This window comes from Astatotilapia calliptera, chromosome 13 (genome assembly GCF_964374335.1).
Source record: "Astatotilapia calliptera chromosome 13, fAstCal68.1, whole genome shotgun sequence".
In the NCBI taxonomy this organism is placed as follows: Eukaryota; Metazoa; Chordata; class Actinopteri; order Cichliformes; family Cichlidae; genus Astatotilapia; species Astatotilapia calliptera.
The window spans coordinates 15,912,602-15,927,860 of NC_137434.1; the positions used below are offsets into that span (position 1 = coordinate 15,912,602).

The following is a 15,259-nucleotide window of genomic DNA, read 5'->3' on the forward strand; positions in this document are numbered from 1 at the left end:
TTTAAAATCAATGTCAGTTGGTCACCCTGTTACTGAATGAGTACATTCCTACAGGTTCTTTTTTGTTCTTTTGCACAGATTTTGCTTTAAAATTGGGGCATTAGTACAACTCTTATATAATAGAAATATAAAGACAAAGCAATATAAATTAGTTGTATACTGAATATAAGTAAACATATCAAGCTTAAAACACTTTATCACTCTTTTTTATGTACAATACATAATCTAATAATATGACAGTGAACCTGTACAATATGTACTGTAAAATATATATATATATATATATATATATATATATATATATATATATATATATATATATATATATATATATATAGTATATTTAGTACAAAAGAAACCTAGCAGCATTAAAGGATTAAAAACAAAAGATCAAGAAAAGAAAAGAGTAAGAAGTGCTAAAATGTACCTGAAAAAAATCTGTATTTGATTTTTTTTTTAATCTATAGTCTGATTTAGCTGTGGATCCAGGTGATGTGAATGATGGGTTCACATTATCTATCTGCGCATCACAGCAAAACAGCTAGTGACACATCCTGTCTATTATATCCTGCAGTTAAACTGAAGTGCGCACAAAGATCCTCAAAGCATGCACACAAAAAAGAATGAGGGGAAAAAAGAGATTTGCAATTTTCAGCCATTTGATATGGCAGAGGAAAACAAAGTGTGGTTTGAGCGGCACCCTCAACAGACACATCAGTAGCTTTATCAATAAAACACATGCATACACAAACATACACAGACAGCATGGGGTCAAGAAGAAACACACCATGGTATGTTTTCTCTCTGTGAAAAGGATCAAGTCATACTGAAAGTGATTTGTGTAAATCTCCTCATTCTGTAGGTCAAAGATTAGAAATAGAGGCTGTAAATAAAATTTCAAAAGTCTAAACTCTCTAACACATGGTTAAAAAATTTGTGTTTTTTTATTTTATTTCTGCAACTGCAGTCTTGTAGCATTTGAGGAACTGCTGGTAAAAAGCAATTGGAAGTTTTCAGTGCGTGTGTGTCTTGACTTAGAAAGCCTGGGTTTGTTTTTTTAATCTGCTTGATCATTTAAATATATATCAGTGCGGATGGAAGCTTGTTATCCAGAGAATTGTTTTGTCTGTAAGAGTACTTGAGCATTTTGTAAAACTTCTCACAAAGTGGTATTCTAGTCTTTAAAATCTGAGTAAAACTGGTGTTGGTGGTGTGGTATCAGATGACACTTCATGGGGATAAAGGATCAATGTTATCTCCGACAGGCGTAAGCATTAATATTTTTGATAACATAAAAACCTATAGTCATGGGAGGCATAGCTATTGTCCGTCCCGCCCTCAATGTCTTGGGCTTCAGCTCTGGGAATGTCTCATTGTTCATCATGACCAGCTTTTCCCCATTCAACTGGACATGTCTGCAAAGAGAAGAAGAAATACGGTGTGTTAACTCAGTGAGTTACAACATGCTTAAGTCACATAATCAAATTTACCGACCGTCTTATATTCCAAGTCTTCTTCCCCTGCCTTCTGACAAATAAAACTGGTAGGCCATGGTAAGACTTTATCAACAAAAGACTCGGGATCTTCATTATTTCATGGGCCTTGTATCTTGCCTATCATTCTGCCAGCAGGGGGTGCTGTTGTCACATTATTGTAATTAAAACAACTGCAAAGTGTGAAAACTGACATGTTGAGTGGAAAATACCAAGAGCAAACCCAAGTTTATTTCTCTGTTAACATTTTGGGTCATCTGTATTCCCTAATATTTGGCTTTAGCTGCATTTACTGCAGCTGCTCACTGTGATAAAAGTCATAAGGCTACAAAAACCAATATGCTCCTCATATATATGAAACAATTTTCTAAGACACTCTGTTAAAGTGTTATATTGTAATGATTTAGGTTGTCACATTCATCAAAATAACCCCTGCTACATCTTCATCTACTGTAAAACCTATTAATATTTATTTTTTCTTTTTTTAAGACTCCTGACTAGGCATGATCATAGAAATCTACTTACGTGAACAAATCCAATTTTACAAAGTCAAACACCAGTTTCATTAAACCAAATAACAGTCAGTTTGAGTATGACCTTTGCTTTTTTAATTCACAGTGGTTCTCTTTATCCATACAGGACACAATATGCTAATTATTATTAATGTAAATGCAGTCTGTCCACACTATTTTCTATCTACGTTTCCCCTGAGATTGTAATGTTCACAATAATAAAGGAATAAAGGGCAGTGGTTTGAAGACTTTTACATGAACATTGAATTCAAGAAAAGATCAAATAAAATGATGTTCACTAATGAGAAGTTGTAATTCAAACCGGACTGCTCAAAGCCTTTCTTCACATACATGGGTCTGAAAACTTAAAAAGTTCCACTACTCAAACCAATTTATAGACATCTGGTGTTGCTAAATTCATCATAAAAATCTCCCTGCACTCCATGTGGTAAATGAAAGCACTTTAGGCCAGGCACATCGTTAGCTTGCTCTCCTATTAATTGCCTTGCGATCCTGTTCTAACACCTAAAACATCCTCCATCATTACACTGTTATTGAAGGATCATGCTTGAGCTTTCATTAAGGCCGCATATGGGTATCATATAACAAAAAGACAGACACGCACACACACAGTCTTAGGTCATTAGACTGTTATTTCAGGATTTGTGTCTTAAGTCTGAGTCCGAATAACAGGCCAGGGGATTAAGGGAGAGAGTTAAAGACTGAAACCATAAAGTTTTTATTTTAAGAGACATTTTAAGGAAATGGGAATTATATTACCTTGTTACATACAGTGAAATATATTGTAGCTAAATGGAATGTATATAAAATGAAAAATCGATTGCTAAAACATCTGTTGTAGGCTATAAAAACAAACTCAAAAAAGGACATGAAAACACACTAAAACTTTGCAAAGGACTGTGCTCTCTGAAAATTTCCTTCAATAATTAAGGTGGCAAATTAAAGCAGTGCAATGACAATGACCATCTGAACAAACTTAAGTTTTATTTTTCAGTTAGCTTTAATTGTTACACATTATTCTTTATGAGAATACTTGTCTTCACCTAACTCTAATCCAGATAAAGACAGGAAAAGGTAATTGCATTTGAGTGTACATTTGCATGTTTTGCGGTGTGGCACTCACTCAGCATGCTGGCTCCATATAAATTATACACTGTGGTCATAAAAGTAAATTGAGTCACTGCAGCTCTTTGAAGTTTTGATGTTTAACACCCTATTAAGTTTGGAGGCATAAACTTGTTTATAAAATTATAATTTTCCTATTCTCCATTTCAGTGTTTTTCCTGACATTTGCACAAGTAATTCCTTTTACAAACCAAGGTTTACTCAAGCAGTGTACAAATAATCAGCATTTTATTCTTTTCTTTTTGTTTTATATGAGCAATAACTGTCACATTTCTCTTTTTTGAGCGACATAAATAAATAGAAAAGAACTGTTTCACATAGAAAACAATTACCTAAAGCACGTGTGCATGTTTAAGTTTATATCTGCACATGTGTAAGAGACTAGAGATACTAACTTGGCTCGCAGTCCATCATTGCCATAGGGCTGCAGTAGGTACTGATGGACAGTCTTGTTCCGTAACGTTCCAGCCAATTTGATTTTCTTCCTCGATCGATGCAGGTTGATGATGTAGATCGTTATGGATCCTCTGACATAGTTATGACTAGTGTCACAAAGAAAAAGATGGACACTGCCTCATTAATTTTCTTTTACATTTAGAAAAAAAAGATCAGGGCACAACAGAAAACGTCGCCTCTCCACATCTGTTAATGGGGATTCATTATATATTACATTGCCATGTTGAATAAAATTCTCTATAATTAAAGATGACTACAAAGAGAAGAAAGTCTTTGATATTTGCATCCCATATAGTAATGGAATAAAACCACGACTCCTTGATCTAATCTGGATCAAAAGGCTTTCGGAAAATTAATAAAGAAAGATAAAGCCGGCTAAAAAAAGGAAATTCCTTTACATAGCAAGTTACTTTTTATTATAGCCTAAAACCCATCATCTACTGTATATTTAGCATCAACATATTAAACTGCATTTCATTTTTGAAGCCTTTATCATTCCATTAAAGTCTATCTAATACAGAAATCTGCTTCTCTTATACAATATCCAGTATTGAAACCTGCCGCTGTCTGGCCCAGGGTCAAATGAGGGGTGTGAACACAAAGGGCAACACTTCTTGAGTTACACAGACAACAGTCTTTGAGTCCCTCTCCTTAGAGCAAAACACCGGGGACACAATTTGATAGGAATACTGGTCAAAGGTAAATAACTCAGTGAGACAGATAAGACAAACATGATAAAATCTAATAAGAGCCCATATATGAGGACAAAGACAACACAGCTCTAGTGAATACCACATGTCAGCCTTGGTGTTCACCGTCTGGTAGACATCGCTCCCAGTTACCACCTCCTAAATCTCATATCTTCAAAGCAATATTGGATTTTGGTTTTATGTTTACCTTTGTTTTTTGTGCACAGGTTTAGCAATTTCAGTAACCCGGCAGGACTGTTAATGTTTAATATATCTACCAGGAGATATAGTCCCGTACTCCTACTGGGAACACATTATATCTGGCTCTGTGTTAAACTCCTACAGCCTTGTTTCTCAGAAATGTGGACCATGGTTCAGATGGTTAGATGGAGTAGGAGATAATAACCTTTTAGACCTTTAAAATGATGAGGTTCTTAAAGATCCAAACCAGGAACATAAACATGTGTTGATGCTGTTTGATGTTGGAGCATCGCTGGAAAGTGAAAAAAAATGCCATTCAAACCACTAAAAGGGGTAAAAGGGCAGTGGAAGTCATATTTAATCTGCAAAGACTGCTTGGACACATTTATATTCTTTGCTCTCTAATACAATTTAGTCAAACCACCAAGACTACAATGGTTTGCCTACTTAAGGGCTGACTGTGTAAAACCACAAAGTAGCAGAAATAATGGCAACTGAAGTGGCTTTGGATTTGAGACAGACTGCTTTAGTGCTTCACTGTCTGAACATATGAGTCTAGGGCTGATTGGTATCTTGAGTGGAGCTCAGTGACTCCACATGCCGAGGGCATTTCTCTACTCCTAAATTTACAATACATACCAAGAGACTGAGTGAGTACACTTGTTGAAAACTATTTAGAATATCTGCATGAGTGTCACTAGAACTCACGCTTCTGTAGTATTTCTTGCACATTTATCAACCACCTATCTTTGCCGTGCTCCGATATTTTTCTAAGAGATGCTCCACCTGTAAATGAGCACCGTCTAGAGTATGGCCGTAAGTCTACCCTAGTGCTGACAGCCACTGGCCTGGGTTAAATGATAACCTTGAACAGGCCATGGTGGCACTCTTTATCTCCTCGCGGCACAGACTGCCTTATTGTCCCTCCCCCTCAAATATCCCCCTCCAGCCAATCTGACATGGGATAAAGGTCTGTGCACACCTTTCAGCAGCCCTTTGACGACAGGGAGACAGAACCCACACACCTGATAAGTGATACCCGTTAAGTTTTATAGTCTCTGAGCTGTGAATGAGCGGGTGTCTATGGTCTGCTTATTTATGGGAAGCCAAATGGTGGAGTTAGGGATTTTGTTCTTCCTCACCAGACACCAGCCTCAGGTGTTTGTGAGAGGCAAGAGGGGGCGTTCTTTAAACTACAGTCATCTGTTTTCTGTCTGACATTCCTGAAAGTATTGCTAGACTTTACTAAAAGTCTATGAGCATTCAGCAGCAAAACTGGAACAGGTTACAAACTAATCCAAGGTAGTTAAGCACGTACTTTTGATAGCTGGTACAGTGGGCATAGATACGTAGTTTGTCTCGTATGACTCGTCCTGGTTGCGGCTTCCTCTGCAGTCCAGCCACTCGCACAGCTAAAACCTTGGGACCAACCAGACGTCTAAACACCAGAGAAAACCAGTAATCCTGTAAATGAAATATCATCACACACACACACACACACACACACACACACACACACACACACACACACACACACACACACACACACACACACACACACACACACACACACACACACACACACACACACACACACACAAAGAGACAACAATTTGCATTATTTTTATGATTGCATTAGTTAATTGATTCTCATTGTAACTTTTCAAGACAGGGTTCCAGTAGTGACAGTTGAAAGACACCAGTAAAAAGCAATAGGTGTGGAGAAGACGTTTTACATGCAAAATAAAAGAAAACAACATTTCATTTAAAAAAAAAAAAAAAAAAAAAAAAAAAAAAGAGAGAAACTCTGGATTCCCCTCAAACAGAACAGCTCCAAAATCTCTATTGTTTTTAATCGAGACATGAAATGTCCCGGTGATTGTAGAAACAGATTTGGTTTCGCAAGCTGTGAGAGTTAAGTATGTGTCGTAAGTGGCTAACGTGTGTAAAGAGAGATGTGGTGCACAAAAACATCAAGTCTGAATACTGGACTTCTAGTTGGAGCGCACTGTCACATGACACACGTCACATTGTATTTAACAACCGCTGACTCGTTTAGATTTGACACTTCTTAAATATGACATTTTTACAAAATATTATCCTCTATCATGAATTGCTGTATTCATTATGATTGTTGAGTGGCCCACCATACTAAGTTAAACTCTATAGACTATAGGGACTCAACACCTCTTCAAGAGACCCAGAACAACATGTGCTCCTCAGGAAGTTCCCATGCAATCCTGCATATGGCAACATTTAAGGGCTTCTTTTTTCCACTCAGACTTTAACTTAATTTGCTGCCAAGGCATCGAAGAAGCACAGCACAGTATAGAACAGTATAGTGGTGGCCACGGCCAGAGGGACGGATGAATGAATGTATGATCCATGATTATTACACAAAGAATAAGACAAAGAGCAGTGACGAGTCTTGGGTTTCATTTATTCCAAACTTGTTGCTTTGTTTTTAAATTTCAAAAACACATGTAACAAAAAACACCAATAAACCGATAGAATTTAATCTGTGGCTGTGATGACCACAGCAATGATTAGTGATTGTTAATGTGGAATATTTTAGAGAAATATCTGTTGAGGTTCTAGATCTCCAGCTGTGTAACTGTTTCCTTCTTATCCTATTGCTCGCCATCGTCTTTTTCATCCCTTTCCGTGTCTTTTTTAAATTTAATTTTGTATTTTTGCACCTTACTTTCCCCCCTTGGATAGATATACAGACAAACGTCAACTGCTGGAACAACCATTACTTCAAGAACTGGTAACATGCCAATATAAATAAAATAAAAACACCAGACACCAAACAAACTTCAGCTGCTCAGAGGTAACAAAGGATGATAACAATTAAACCTTTATGGTTAGCTAATACGGACAAATTAGATTCAGCCCATTGCATCATCAACCTGCTTTTGAAAATTCTTTCTTCTTTAACGGTGAGCAAAAATCTCCTTACTTAGTGCCAGTCAGACAGAGTTCTGTTTAAAGAATGGATCTCAGACAAAATCAGCCATCTCTTTAATTTAGGTGTTTACTGCTCACTTCTAAAGGGGATGGCTGACACATGTGGAGTCAAAACAACACAAAACAGGAAAGAGAAGCATGATTGGGAAAGAAGAGTATGCTTTAAAAAAAAAAGTAGGAAGGGGAGGGGAGAAAAGTGTGGAAAAAAGATGAGGCAGTTGAGCCATTCAGTGGGCTGGGGGCTTTCACTAGATTCTACCAATGGTGGAGTCATCCTATAGGGGATGGGGCCAGGTCATAAATTTCCCATGCAGTGGACAGGTTGGCGCTGCAGTGAATTCTCTCAGCAGGTAGGCTGGTGCAGCCTTCAGACATCCAGCCATGTTAAAAGCATTGTGATCTTAGCGGGAGATCCCCATTCCCAGAAAAATAATGGAGACAAAGAGGGAGGAAAAAATGAAGCAATCTTTATTGTTTAATATCTTATAGGTGAAGTGAGGTTAAAGTAAGTGCATGCCCGCTAGTGAGATCTAATGAGGGAATTTCTGAAAAATGTTTTGCAGATGTAATTAGTTCATGAGCCCAATAACATTAGCAGCTAATAATGTATTTTGGAGCTCCCAGTACACATTAGACTACCTATTTCTAAGTAAAGCAAAATGAAAAGAAAAAGAATATAAGTCCTAAATAATAACAAATGTTTGATAAATGCCAAGACTCCATCATTTTTTCCTTTATTGTTGGAAGAATGAGTTACTGTCATTAATATAATCTTCTCACCCTACACTGCCTCTGCTTTATATAAACCCATTTTTATTAACTGAATAAATCTTTTTTATGAACTTGACACGTGGTACCATTTTATCACTTCTTGACATTTCAGGATTTTTTTTAACACAATGAGATTAGCTAAAAAGCGAGACAATGCTACAAAGCACCCTTTTAAAAAGAATTTAATTAGAGGGTTTAATAAGAAACAAACATCGGGACTGCAGAGGTATACCTCTTACACGTGTTAATATAATTCCCCCCTCATATTCTAATAATGCACAACCAAGTGACTAACAATGAAACAATAATACGTTTTTTAGGTTTTTTTTATTTTTTAGACCAAACCACCAGGGAACTTGGCATTGGGCAGTCTCATTCCACACAGGTTTGCAGGCTATTTGACTAACATGCCTGTGCATCAGATTCTCAGGTTGCAGATCTCTCACCGGCAGACTGTCCCACACAGAGAAGCACAAAGTTATGATGGGGGTTGAGGGGAGCAGTGACACTGTCCTGTGCTACTGATAAAGGGCTAAGGTTACATGGCATTTTGCCCCCGCGTCTAACTACTCATCACCACTAAACACCTTTCATCTCAGCTAATAGCTCCCACGGGAAAGAGTAAGAGGTGCCATCAACGCACCAAGTCTAATAAGGGAAAACTCTTGCATAGTTGTCCGGTCAGATCTTGGCCATTTTGATTGCAGCACTAAGAAAGTGAACAGACATTTTAATCTTTTTTGAAATAAAATAAAGAAGCTTACAGGTAGAGGGTTAAAATTCTGGTCCACAAGATGTGTGTATCCATAGTCAAAGAATGAGTGACGCAACACAACATCAATGCCATTCAGTGCAGCCATACCCAGTGTGTTCATCCACCTGCAATATGTGAAAAATATGTGATACATGAGAAATAGTCAATATTTTATTAGGAATAAATACTTTAAACTAGAAAATATGAAAGATTTTTTAATTGTGGCTTCCAATGTTTTAAGCAAAGGTAGTATGATGATAACAATACTTACAGAAAGCCAGCAGCATACGTGTCAGAGAGATTGCTGATGCCGCTTGCCCATGCTGGCCCAAGTCCACCAAGCCACACCTTCTTACCCGGAGTATGTGTGTTCACAACCTGCGATGAGTCATTGAAAAGAAAATTATCAACAAATTTGGATTTCACATTTTAGGCTTAAGAATCAGTGCAACCTTTTCCATCTAAAATTATCTGAGGGCCATCCATCCAACTCACGGTTGGGCTCGGCTGGAGATTATGCCAGCTAACATTGAACAAGAGGTGGGATAAGCAGCATCCCTAGTCCATCTGAGGAGCATTACAATCCTAAATTCTTAACTTTATAAACTTTAATGATGAAGAGGAACCTTTGTTTTGTTATGCTAAATGACTGCATTTTACTGTCTCTGTAAACGAGTGCGACGTCGTGAGAGTTTGCAACAAAATACTTCTAGCAATACAAAGAGAACAATAATAAATATAATAATAATAACAACAAATCGGAAAGACATAAACGTGACCTTATTGTTTGAGTGGTGGTACACAGAGGAATCCCACTCCTTTTTCCTGTTAAGTTTTATTTCTTGGTAGTGATTGCTTATTTTCCCTGATCATCTTTCAACTCACCCAGTTTTGATAATATTACGAATTGGCAGCCATAACCATCTTACCCTCAGGGCTTACTTTTGTGGTTTGCACATGTGGCCTCTTCAGCAACCCTGCCCCAAAACTATCTCAGGTCTGGATGATCCAGAATTTTGCAAACTCATTAGAAATGCAAATATATGTCCGGTCATATAGTTTGTATTTACACTACAGGTATAGAACTCCAGAGTTTAAGGAGTCATTACAGGCATCCCCATTTTATCAAGAATACAATATATATGCATATGACTGGGATTATTTATAGTCAAAGTTTAAGTAAAACTTAAGTACCTTGGTCACTTTACTGATCTGCTCTGCAAGTGTGTCCAAAAGTCGAGTTTTTAGGAAGTCCTCTGCTTTGTTTATTCTGCCATCCATGTAATAACTGTAATGAAAATGCAAAACAAACAGAGTGAAAATATATGCAAATTTATATAAATTTGATATCCTTGATTTGATATCCATCCATCCATCCGCTTATGTTCAGTCTAACCTTGCAACGATGAACTTTAGACTGTAAAGGTTTTACAGCAGCTTTGATAAACAGGCACTGACATACTCAATTATATTTCAGTGCAGTGATAATCCAATTTTACTGAGATTGCATAATGGATGGCTTGGAAGCATGGACATTTCAGACAGACTGAATAATAAAGACATCAATCTGCATGTGTGTGAGAAAAGGATAAAAAACAAAAAGACATGAGAGAAAAAGAGCGTTTAGGCAGCATGAAGAGAAGAATTTATTTATTAGAGCCAAAGTCCTGCTGAACAAAACCCTGTGGGAAAACAAAAATCCCCTCCAACATACTCTCTAAACGAGGGAAAGTCAGTGATAATAGCTACACTGTCTAGTGCATATTCAGGTGCCATAAAAAGGCTTTTCCCCCCACTATTTTATTTGATGAGTGAGTTGCAAAGTTAGCGCGGTGAACACGTAAATATGTCTGTTACATTCAACTGTTAAAACGACTTAACACTAAACCAATCTGTGGCAGGTAAACTTCCTTGTATTTTGTTGTTGTCCTAGAGTTTTTAATCTGGTGCCTGTGGCAAGACGCATGACGTTAGGAATGCATTTTATATCAACCAGTAATGACCAGCTAACCAGAAAGCTTAAGACAACAGTAATTGTCATGACAAAGAAGGCTACAGCCTTTATCTCCTCCTGGCACAGCTTCTGTAAGGTCTGGCTTTTCCTTATTGGGAGATGTGTATCATAAAACTACCTTGATCGTGTTTGTGTAATTACTCTCACTGCCAGAGGGGGGAGACAACAGTTGTACACTCAATCAATCAATTAATTAGTCAGTACACTGTGATTGGCTCTCCAAGGTCGAGTTATTTCAGAAACAGCATTTCTATGAACAAAGAACTGCCTTGCTCAGTTATATTGTCAAAAGTATCCCAGAGTCCTATATATTAAAATTTTCCATATTTAGCTTGAGTGTTTCATTATCCAGCCGACTGCTTCAGTAAATAGTTATGATTTATTTTTAAAAGACAGCAGCAAGTGTTCACCTCTTACATGCTATCCTCTGGGTATTGTTATAAATTAAAAATGAAAATATTCAGGGTGATCAATGGTATAATGGTGAAAAGAAATTACAACTATTAAGCCCAGTGATGTCATTAAATATCATCCTTTGCACAAACATCAGAAAACGAAGCATGCATAGCAGGTGGAATAATGTAGATGTGTCCTTTTCTAAATTTTTAAAAGCAGTACATGTTATAAGATATAGCCAAATTTCTAGAAAGATGGAAGTAAAACATATTTTATGTAAAATTGTTTTTTTTTCTTCTCCTCAATCAATTTTTAATAGACACACTTAGGTCTCTTGGAGAATGCTAGTTAGTATATTTCTTAATCAAAATTTCAAAATAAATGGGGACAACATAAGTAAGAATGGTACTGTAAATACTATGAAAGTAGAGTATTAGACCATATAATCATAACAACTAAGGGCTCATAAATTCAAAAACTATGTTAGAACCTCTACTGAACCTTTTTGGAAAGGTCTACAGAAATGACAGATGTGCCAACAAAACTGCTGAGAACAGAGCTGAATTTAGTTTATGTGGGGTGAAGCAGTGTTGCAATCTGAGCTTAACCTTGTTGAAATTTTCCTCATAGCACTGGAGAAGTCCCAAGCTCCTGGCCTCAAACTGTAAACAATGCACGGATTAAGTCATAGCCTTACACAAATTATTTGGCTATCCTGTCATCTTTTCTGAGAGCTTACAATAATTCTTCAGTCTAGATCTAAGGGAAGAAATTCCAGTTCATATATGGAAACAGAATAAGACAGCACAAATTCTATCTACATCTTACACTACAAATTACCATTAGGGTTAATTTTGCTTAGAGTATATACAAGCATCCAGTAAAAAAGCAACACTAGCCTTTAAGATAAACACTCAACTTGGTGGTTCATTAGTGCAGGAACACACACACACACACACACACACACACACACACACACACACACACACACACACACACACACACACACACACACACACACACACACACACACACACACACACACAAAATTATGCAAACAATGCTCAAGTATTTTGACCAAAAACTTTGAATTAGTATTCAGGTCCAAGCTCCTCAAACAAAACCACAAAATTTTCCTTTGTTCATTCAATGTTTGGCATACTACTTTGGGCTAAACGTTCCAAAATTCACTAAAATGCAAAAATTTACAACACAGGAACTGAATGTTTTTAGACAAAGATCTACTTGCTCAGCTTGTTCTCCACCGCTCTCTCCAAGTGCCAGCACCACATCAAAGACAGCTCACTTACAAAAGTATCTAGCACTCCACTAACACCAAAATATGGCACAGCCTAGAGACACAGATGTAATCAGTTCAGACAAGGATGGACAGAAGCAGAGGTGCAACTGCATCAGTACCACAGTTTGAAAACTATTTAGCTGAAATGGTACATTTATTTATTTATTTATAGATAAATCATTTTGATTTGTAATGATCACAGAAGATACTTTTAGAAGACTGTTACTAATTTTTGCACTCGTGGAATTTTTTGCTAATGGTTTTTTAAAAGCCCTAAACTATAAACAATGTAGAACAACTTACTTTTAATAACTGCATGTGAGGCACCGAAAATTGTCCATCTGGTGTAGCAAGAGATTTTGGGAGTAAGCAGAGGGGTAGCAAAATAAGAAAAGGATGTGTTCCTTGAATGTTGACCATCAGGTTATCATTAGATCAATCATAATTACGTAACGGCTGAAGAATATGTAGCATCCCTTAGGATTTCACAAGTAAATTTACAGCCCCTTTGTGATTTTCACCTTTAACATCTATTTCTCCCCCTTTACATAAGCTATAAATAAGAACTGGTACCACTGCCATTCTGACAGGAAACAAGAAACCTCTGGCTGTAACATGTTAGCCTGGCTTGTAAAAAGCAGCACTGCTGAAATAGTGAAACTAACTAACATATATATTTGAAAAAAAAATGTTTCTAATGCACTTTAAGGCCACAATGATTAAATCAAGAAGGGCTCATTTGAAAGGAGAGGTTTGTCAAAGTGCGCCTTTCATTATTAGAGCATTTAACTGAGGGAGCTTGCTTGTTTGCTTCACACCCAGATGTCCACACCACTGGAGCAATTAGTCTCAGATGTGCTTTGCTCAGGGGCAACTAAACAGCAACTTCAAAAATTGTAAATCTGTCTTGTTGACTTTTCTTGGTCAAATTTAAACCTGGCACCATGTCCTCACACACTTTAAACTAATTTAAATCTCTCACCAAGAAGCAGCCCCTGTTGGTAAGGCAGTTCACTATACATAAGGCTGGAGAGCCTTGGTGTAGCAAAGTGATTAAAGTTTGTCGAAAACCACAAATGTCAACCACATGGCATGGCTTGAGGATAAGTCAGGGAATCGGCATTAACATCCATCTTCTCAGGAGTATAAATGTTTCACTGAAATCTATAAAAACCTATCGATAAAATGCAAGTCAGATTTTGACTGAAATACTGATAGATCACAGTTACCTTAAAAACCAATCAACAGGAATTCCCCCAAAAATGTGTTCTGTTAATTTCAGGATAGATGTCAGTGTTATTGTTAATTTAAATGTAATTTGTTTTAAAACAATATATTTATTGAGATGATTTATATGTCTTATTTTAGTTTAGTGTGAGCTCAGTGTGAAGCCCATTCTTTACTCCCTGTTTTATTAAGTGCACATACATTACTGTCCCCCCACTACACACTGACAAGAGGTAAAATTAAGTTAGCAATACTTGAGTTAACAGGTCAACAAGCTCTTTCCACTATCTCACAGATGCACACACAGACATAGAAAAACATACAAATACATCATGAAACATCCACTTTACAAAACACTATATGGACAAAAGCACTGGGCCACCTACACTTTACACCTACATGAGCTGCATGGCCACATAAACCTATGCCATGAAGTTCATGATGCAAAATTGCTCTGCTGGTGTTAATACCAGAGGAGGTTAGGAACTCTTTCGTGCACTATGAGCCTCAGCACTCAATGACCCTGCTCTATAACTTTACGTGGTCTGCCACTTCATGGCTGAGTTGCTGTGGTTCCTAAATGCTTCCACTTTGCAATATTTCCACTTAGTCTTGATGGCAGAAAATGTAGGAGGGAAAGGAGGAAGAGACTTCACAAACTAACTTGTATCAAAGGTGGGGGATTCAGTGTGCTCTTTAGGATGAGGCACTTTTTAAAATATGTTTGTAAAGGCAGATTGCTTGCCTAAGGGCTTGGTTTTATACACCTGTGGCAATTGAACTGAAAACACCTGAATTCAAAGATTACTTTTGTTGATACAGTTCAACACAAAATTCCTAACCTTAGTGTGCACCATCTGGTAGTGTAATATTAACCTACTCCTAATCTAAACTAAGCCTAAAGTAGCTCAAACCTGTCTTTGCTGTAAAATGTAATGATTCGCGAAAATTGACCTAAAGTTATATGTGCCTTGTCAGGCTAAAAAAGGGAGGTGCTTTTAAAAGTGCCCAAGAGAGGAAAAAGCACCATTTTCAGCTTGATTTAAAAAAAAAAAAAATTTCCCAACATCCACAAAACTTGTTAAAGCAACCACTACTGGGATGTTAGGCCCTCAAAACAGGTCCTGACATTTGGATAGGTTTTTTTGTTTAGTGTAGTTCATTTTTATTCACCTCTAATGTATTAATGGAGATGTTTTATCATCACAAACCTTGGATAAAATATATATCTGGTTTTAGGGTTAAAGCACCATGACAGAAAAAAAAAGACATCCAGGCCTCTAAAATGAAAGAAAACTTAATACTGAACTGCAGAAAGAAATGTGAATAC

At 37.0% G+C, this 15,259-nt stretch overlaps 1 protein-coding gene across 1 annotated transcript in view; it reads right to left on the reverse strand.

Annotated features, from left to right (window-relative positions):
* Positions 1–318: 318 nt before the first annotated feature.
* Positions 319–15,259, reverse strand: part of hpse2 (heparanase 2) — a 50,862-nt gene continuing 35,921 nt past the window's right edge. The window contains exons 7-12 of the mRNA XM_026189375.2: positions 10,187–10,280; positions 9,264–9,370; positions 9,003–9,117; positions 5,816–5,961; positions 3,547–3,693; positions 319–1,415 (exon numbers count right to left, since the gene is read on the reverse strand). Of these exons, the coding sequence (XP_026045160.1) occupies positions 1,253–1,415; positions 3,547–3,693; positions 5,816–5,961; positions 9,003–9,117; positions 9,264–9,370; positions 10,187–10,280 (772 nt within the window). The 3' untranslated portion in view covers positions 319–1,252. The remainder of the gene's footprint in view (positions 1,416–3,546; positions 3,694–5,815; positions 5,962–9,002; positions 9,118–9,263; positions 9,371–10,186; positions 10,281–15,259) is intronic.